Source organism: Oncorhynchus mykiss, chromosome 9 (assembly GCF_057628025.1).
Source record: "Oncorhynchus mykiss isolate SJ-2025 chromosome 9, ASM5762802v1, whole genome shotgun sequence".
Lineage (NCBI taxonomy): Eukaryota > Metazoa > Chordata > Actinopteri > Salmoniformes > Salmonidae > Oncorhynchus > Oncorhynchus mykiss.
This window is the reverse complement of record NC_143030.1, coordinates 18,254,007-18,262,296: the sequence shown is the minus strand read 5'-3', so window position 1 is coordinate 18,262,296 and position 8,290 is coordinate 18,254,007. Positions and strand designations below refer to the sequence as shown.

Here is an 8,290-nt window from a genome sequence, read left to right as displayed (position 1 = left end):
TGAGCGACAGCAAAAGTCTAAACGGTATCCTTGGGATGTCCCAACTCAGAAGTCAGTTCACTGCAGTTGAAATTTAAAACGATTAAAGGGACATTTCACCATTTTTCAACTTCATATTCATCCTCTTGAGCACCACCCCAACATCAACGTTATGTGAAAATGGCGCATTTCTATGTTTTGTATTAAAAATATATAGAGGAAGAATTTAAGTCATCAGTATGCATCGTGATTTTAAACAATTATGAGTAGGCAGTAATTACTAATTGCCTCCTGATTGTCCACTAATTGGTTGATGACATTGGAAATACTTTTGTATCTTTTTTACTACAAAGCATAGAAATGCAACATTTTCACATACACATATAGCTGCGAAGTGGTAGGCCACACAAGCTCACAGAACGGGACTGCGTAGCGTAGCGTGTAAAAATGGTCTGTCCTCGGTTACAACACTCACCGAGTTCCAAACTGCCTCTGGAAGCAACGTCAGCACAATAACTGTTCGTCGGGAGCTTCATGAAAAGGGTTTCCATGGCAGAGCAGCCGCACACAAGCCTAAGATCACCATGCGCAATGCCAAGCATCAGCTGGAGTGGTGTAAAGCGCACCGCTGTTGGACTCTGGAGCAGTGGAAACGCGTTCTCTGGAGTGATGAATCACGCTTCACCATCTGGTAGTCTGACGGACAAATCTGGGTTTGGCGGATGCCAGGTAAACGCTACCTGCCCCAATACATAGTGCCAACTGTAAAGTTTGGTGGAGGAGGGATAATGGTCTGGTGATGTTTTTCATGTTTCGGACTAGGCCCTTCAGTTCCAGTGAAGATAAATGTTAACACTACAGCATACAATGACATTCGAGACAATTCTGTGCTTCCAACTTTGTGGTAACAGTTTGGGGAAGTGCCCATGATTTTAGAATTAGATGTTCAAGGAGCAGGTGTCCACATACTTCTGATCATGTAGTGTATGTTGATGTTGGGGTGGTGCTGGAGATGATGAATATGAGGTTGAAAAGTGGTGTTATTGCCCTTTAAGGTTAGGGTAAGGGTAAGGGTAGAGGTTAAGCTTAGGGTGTAGGGGACACATGTACCAAGGATCCCGGATAGTGGTGCCTACCAGAAGCAACAGGTGCAATCCACAAGCTTTTGCTTATAAATTATGTCAGTAAGCGGTGCGATTGACGTCTCCATCCCGCTCAGTCCTCCCTGCCCAAGGATAGGTCAACTCCCCAACCACAACCCCGCCCATTGCACCTTTTTAGGGTGAATCCGATACCTGTGCGCCCGGTATCTCACTTTTTGGGGTGCGATCACGTGTGCTACTTTTGGAAAGAAGCACCCGCCAAGCAGAGCTTCTGGTAGTGGGAGCTGCACCTCCGCCGCAGTCTGTACTCTGCTTCTGCCTCTCTTCTTTCTCCTGACCAGCACACCTGACAGACAGCGACTCTTCAAGCCCAAGGAGGGTTCCTTCTCGTTTATTTTCTACATAATCAGAAGGGGGTACTAGAAACCCCAACAAGGCGTGATGATGGCTGTCGAAACCCAAGCGCAATACACCACCTCTTATATGATGAACGAGGAACACCAGTACATGACGCCAGAGGATGAGTGGGACAGGGACCTACTGCTGGACCCCGCCTGGGAGAAACAGCAGCGAAAGGTAGGCCACTTTTGGGATCGGGCAGTGGGTGAGTGAAGTCACTGTGGCAGTTGAGTGTTGGCTGGAGCGGCCGTTGTGCGTTACGGGCGCTTGTGTGTCTGGCTTTAGTCTAGCCCACTCGTTGCGCGTGTTTTATGAGTTCAACAAGTACCCACGGGCAGAACCAAATGGATGTCACGTAGGCTACTAAAGCCCCTTTAAAAGTTATTAAAGTTGTCAAATGAAACAGCATAAACGACCGAGAGAGAGAGTGGGTGGTTGCGTCTTGGCTGCTGAGCTAAGGAGTTAGAGCACGGACCTGCCCCATCTCAGTTCTGGAAGCTATGAGCAGAGCGGTTAGATATTTGTTGTCTTTCTCTTATTTACCTGCCAGAGGCACTTATATATATCCACCCCCACATATTTAAGCTTACCAATACAACAAATAGGGACTTTTACGCACGACTTTTCCAACAGGTCACCATGCACTATAGGCACAACTTGACCAATTACAGAAATCCTAAGCTATGTTTCTGCCTACCAGTCAATAGTTAGACCTACACAATAAAAGCAGGCCTATACATATAGAGAAATACGTTGATATATTAGAAACGGAATGCTTTTTAAACTCTATCTCTCAAAACTACAAGTTGTCTCTCTAAGGGAGAGTGTCCATTATTATTCTGTGCTTGAGAAAGTGTCGTGTAGCCTAGAGTAGAGAGTTGTGAAGGGACCTGGGCCCACCCGTTGTCTTAGCGATCAGTTGGCCTTGCCCTACTCGCCGAAGAGGTTGACAGGTGCATTTAATGAGCTCTAGCTGTCAAACCTAAAAGTCAAATGGTCTGATGTGACAGTTAGCGATGACGTCCGCCTCGCCTGCATATGCTCTATGGTCTGGCCTAAACTTGGATGGGGACAACCATACTACAATAGGGAATTCATTGAGTATATGACCAAACTTCTACTGGCCATACATGACCGTTCATCAGCTAAGCTGTCATAGGCTTACATTTCTATATTTGGGCACCCATAGCTTTGGTCAGTGGTTAGGCCTATGTATACTTAATTACCATTAATTTACCAGAATAAAAAAAAAATCGCTGTGTATATGCATACAAGCATTCATTAGGTAATGTATGGAGTCATTTCAGGTCTTGAGTCCATAGAAGTCAGTCATTCTATATTCTATTTCTTAGTTTGAGTCTATGGAACTCCCCTGTCTCACTATGATGGGACAGTTTCCTTCACACAGTGACTGTACCGGAGCTCACAGGGCCTTAAGGGTGAGAGACATCAACAGATGGCCACTCTGGAGGAGAGGAGGAATGGAGGAGAGGAGAGACGGGGCTCGTATAGAAGTACACCAACGGTTCGTTTCAGGCCCACGAATAAACATGTCCTAAAAATACTCCTGAACACTTTCTGTTCCTCCCCCATCTCTCGCTCTCTTTTCTACTCCCTTCCTCTTCCTCTTCCTCTTCCTCTCTCTCTCTCTCTCTCTCTCTCTCTGTCTCTCTCTCTGTCTCTCTCTCTGTCTCTCTCTCTCTCTCTCTCTCTCTCTCTCTCTCTCTCTCTCTCTCTGTCTCTCTCTCTCTCTCTCTCTTCTACCTCCTGGACAGTTCCCTCTCCAACAGTCTTTCTCACACCTTCTCTGTTTCTCAACAAGTTGTTGTGTAGCTGTTTATCTTCATAGAGCGTAAGTCGATATGTGCCTGTCAGCCGCGCACACACACACCCACACAAGAATACACACAAACACTCACCCCCGCTTACCCCCCCCCCGCACACACACACACACACCCACACAAGAATACACACACACACTCACCCCCGCTTAACCCCCCCACACACACACACTTTAAGGAACAGCTCAAGAAGCTGATGTCATAAATATAGAAAGCTGCATCATTCCGTGGTGAAATGGATCTGAAAGAGGCTCTGGGCACCTGTTCTAACCCCATGCTCCAGATTTCAGTGGAAAAACCCTTGGCTGCAGACAGGCTTAGTAATAAAGTGTTTGTCAACACACTGTGACTCTGTTGAACATGATACGACTTCAGAAATGGACGACACACTCATTTTAGTTTATTGCCACTGCCGGTGACTTGTACATTTTGACTTTGGGTGTATATTTATCTATATAACCTTCATGTATAGGGTCGGATTTTGATATTTCACTTGGTCCTAAGTGGTGAAGTAGTGCGATTGACCAAGGTTCGAACCAGTGCCGCAAGACTGTGTTAGCCCGTTGAGCTAAAGCCTAGGTAACAGCCTAACACGAGGCGCTAACTCAAGTCTTCAGGTCTCAAGGCAAGGTTTTTTGTCACTAAGTTTACAAGCCACTAGTGTCATTAGCATGTTACAGTGGTGTGATATATTGTATCTGAGCGTTGGCCGCCTAAGCATTTCAGAATGAAAGGATGATGGATGAGAGGAAGGTGTAAACGATTTCTTTTCACATACCCTGTCCACTCTGGCCTTACCTCTGTCACAGCCATTCTTTTCTGCAAATAGAGAGCTAGGGAGCTATTTTGTATGATTTGATCCAATACTTTTATGTGAAAGTGCCGTAAGCCTAAGAAGGTGTGTATTGTACGTTTCTACTGTATTTAAAGTTCTGTGTAACTGATGCATTTTTGTTAACCTTTATTTCACTAGGCAAGTCATTTAAGAACAAATTCTTATTTACAATGACAGCCTACCCGTCTAAACCCTCCCCTAACCCGGACGTTGCTGGGCCAATTGTGCGCCGCCCTATAGGACTCCAGATCACGGCCGGTTGTGACATAGCCTGGGAACAAACCAGGGTCTATAGTGACACCTCCAGCACTGCAGTGCAGTGCCTTAGACCACTGCGCCACTCGGGAGGCACTCAAGCCCCAAGGAAAAACATAAAATAGACACAGTTTACAGACTATATTATATAATGCAACACTTTAGGTTTATGTTGAAACCCATATTAGCCTGATAAACACTTCTTTAAGAACTTACTCCCTAACGAAACAAAAATGAACTTAAATTTACACCACAGAGTGTTAAGTTGGCCAAGGAGGGCCCTCATCCCCACAGTGATGACAGGATGTGGACTATTCACAGTTTCACACTCAGAAACAACAGACGTCAACTTAATATGATCAGGGAGGCCATTCCCCTGTGGATGGTAAGCTTACACCTTCCTCTTCTAAGAAACCCAGAATGTGAGGCTGAGACTGCTGCCGTTATATGTAATAGGTTATATATAGGTTCGCATAGTGTTAGGATGAGCTACTGAGATGCCAAGCAGTTATTCAGCTAGCTAGCCAGTTAGTAGCTGAAAACCCAGAGTATGCAATTAGGGCTCTATAAAATCTGCGCTCAATTAAATGTTAACTACAAAGTAGCTTAGCTGTAGCTGGCAGAATGATATCATGATTATTTGCATCAATCCAGTGGCCGTTTGTTTTGCAAACTCTGCAATCATATGAGAGTTCCAGAAACATCGCTAACCAAACAACACTCTCTTGCTGGTGGGCACTCCCATTAAAGGGTAACTACATCCCAAAAAATGTAATAAAAACATTTATCCCAGACCTCAAAATTGGTCTCCTGATGCAGTTTAAGCATTGTTGTGGACTGAGAACATCCAATTTAGTTGTTTTTCTTTTTTTTAAGTGTGATTTTGAGAGTGAAATCCTGAAAAACTGGGGAAAACGGGAAGCTGAAAAAACTGGGGGAAACGGAAAGCTGGAAACACAAACGGAGAAAAATAAATAGGGGAAAAACGAAATGGAATCAGGCTAAAAATGAAACAGATTTTATAGGGGCCTATGTAATGTGAACCACTTCGCATTGTACTTATTCCCCTAGGAAGAGAATCACTCTCATAGCCTGTGTCCCAAATGGCACCCTTTTCCCTATATAGTGCACTACTTTTGACCAGATTCAGTTTCAGAGCCGTATGGGCCTGTAGTGCACTATGTTTGCAACCTCAGTCAGTGTTCATAGGCTTGGCGTGGACGCTTGAGAGCTTATCTTTGAGTAGTAGATATTGATCCATCAAGAAAACGATCACTGGTTGTTGTTGTTGTGGCTACTGTCTTTCTGTAAGGCCTGTAAGCTGCTCAGGGAGCCCAAGGAAGTAGGCTTTGATGGTGTGTGTGTGTGTCTGTGCGTGTCTGTGTGTGTCTGTGTGTGTCTGTGTGTGTGTTGGTCGAGAAATAGATATCAATTTAAATCAAATAAAATGTTATTTGTCACATGCTTTGTGGACAACAGGTGTAGACTAACAGTGAAATGCTTACTTACGGGTCCTTTTCCAACAATGCAGAGTTAAATATAAAAATTGGAATATTGGCAAAGTGAATAACGAATAATAATAACGAGTAAAAATAACATGGCTATATGTAGTGAGTAGAAAATAACATGGCTATACTGTATATAGTGAGTAGAAAATAACATGGCTATATATAGTGAGTAGAAAATAACATGGCTATACTGTATATAGTGAGTAGAAAATAACATGGCTATATACAGGGAGTACCTGTACCGAGTCGACGTGCAGGGATACAAGTTAGTTGAGGTATCTACAGTGCCTTCAGAAAGTATTCAAACCCCTTGACTTTTTCCACATGTTGTTGTGTTGCAGCCTGCATTTAAAATACATTCAATTGACATTTTGTGTCACGGGCCTACACACAATACCCCATAATGTAAAGTGGAATAATGTTTTTAGAAATGTTTACTAAGTCATTACAAATTAAAAGCTGACATTTCTTGACTCAATAAGTATTCAACCCCTTTGTTATGGCAAGCCTAAATAAGTTCAGGAGTAAAAATAAGCAGACATTTAATATCCCTTTGAGCATGGTGAAGTTATTAATTACACTTTGGATGGTGTATCAATACAACCAGTCCCTACAAAAATACATGCGTCCTTCCTAACTCAGTTGCCGGAGAGGAAGGAAATTGCTCAGGGATTTCAGCATGAGGTCAATGGATTCATTAAAACACTTACAGAGTTTAATGGCTGTGATAGGAGAAAAATTATGATGGCTCAACAACATTGTAGTTACTCTGCAATACTAACATAAATGACAAGAGTGAAAAGAAGGAAGCCAGTACAGATTAAAAAAAATATTCCAAAACATGCATTCTGTTTGCACAGGGTACTAAATTAAAACTGCAAAAAATGTGGCAAAGAAATGAACTTTATGACCTGAATACAAAGCGTTATGTTAGGGCAAATCCAACACAACACATCACTGAGTACCACTCTTCATATTTTCAAGCATGGTGGGGGCTGCATGATGTTATGGGTATGCTTGTCATTGACAAGGACTAGGGAGTTTTTTGGGATAAAAATAAACAGAATAGAGCTAAGCACAGGACAAAATCCTAGAGGAAAACATGGTTCAGTCTGCTTTCCAACAGACGCTGGGAGATGAATTCACCTTTCAGCGGAATAATAACCTAAAACACCGGAGTTGCTTACCAAGACGACATTGAAAGTCCTGAGTGGCCTAGTTACAGTTTTGATGTAAATCATGGCAAGACTTGAAAATTACTGTTTAGCAATGATCACCAACCAATTTGACAGAGCTTGAAGAATTTAAAAAAGAATGTGCAAATATTGTACAATCCAAGCGTGCAAAGCTCTTAGAGACTTATATAAAGGCTCACAGCTGTATATAAACTCACCAAAATAAGAAATGTCCTCTCACTGTCAACTATGTTTATGTTCAGCAAACTTAACGTGTAAATATTTGTATGAATATAACATATAACAAGATTCAACAACTGAGACATAAACTGAACAAGTTTCACAGACATGTGACTAACAGAAATTGTCCAAAGGGGGGGGGGGGGGGGGGGGGTCAAAATCAAAAGTAACAGTCAGTATCTGGTGTGGCCACCAGCTGCATTAAGTACTGCAGTGCGTCTCCTCCTTAATGGACTGCACCAGATTTGGCAGTTCTTGCTGTGAGATGTTACCCCACTCTTCCACCAAGGCACCTGCAAGTTCCCAGACATTTCTGGGGGGAATGGCTCTAGCCCTCACCCTCCTATCCAACAAGACCCAGACATGCTCAATGGGATTGAGATCTGGGCTCTTCGCTGGCCATGGAAGAACACTGACAGTCTTGCAGGAAATCATGCACAGAACGAGCAGTATGGCTCATGTAGGAAGGGTACCACGTGAGGGAGGAGGATGTCTTCCCTGTAATGCACAGCGTTGAGATTGCCTGCAATGACAACAAGCTCAGTCCGATGATGCTGTGACACACCGCCCCAGACCATGACAGATTCTCCACCTCCAAATTGATCCCGCTCCAGAGTACAGGCCTCGGTGTAACGCTCATTCCTTCGACGATAAAGCACTCAGAATTCGACCATCACCCCTGGTGAGACAAAACCACGACTCGTCAGTGAAGAACACTTTTTGCCAGTCTTGTCTGGTCCAGTGACGGGGGGTTTGTGCCCATAGGTGACGTTATTGCCGGTGATGTCTGGTGAGGACCTGCCTTACAACAGGACTACAAGCCCTCAGTCCAGCCTCTCTCAGCCTATTTCAGACAGTCTGAGCACTGATGGAGGGATTGTGCATTCCTGGTGTAACTCGGGCAGTTGTTGTTGCCATCCTGTACCTGTCCCGCAGGTGTGATGTTCGGATGTAC

General features: G+C 43.8%; 1 protein-coding gene and 1 long non-coding RNA gene across 3 annotated transcripts in view; both read left to right on the top strand.

Moving 5' to 3' along the window:
- LOC149980803 (uncharacterized) overlaps nt 1-8,290 on the top strand; it is a 145,768-nt gene that overhangs the window by 99,249 nt on the left and 38,229 nt on the right. The window lies entirely within an intron of this gene.
- Nucleotides 1,359-8,290, top strand: part of LOC110531568 (alpha-actinin-3) — a 40,443-nt gene continuing 33,511 nt past the window's right edge. For both annotated transcript variants that reach the window (XM_090183578.1, XM_090183579.1), the window contains exon 1: nt 1,359-1,658. In XM_090183578.1, the coding sequence (XP_090039704.1) occupies nt 1,524-1,658 (135 nt within the window). In that variant the 5' untranslated portion in view covers nt 1,359-1,523. The remainder of the gene's footprint in view (nt 1,659-8,290) is intronic.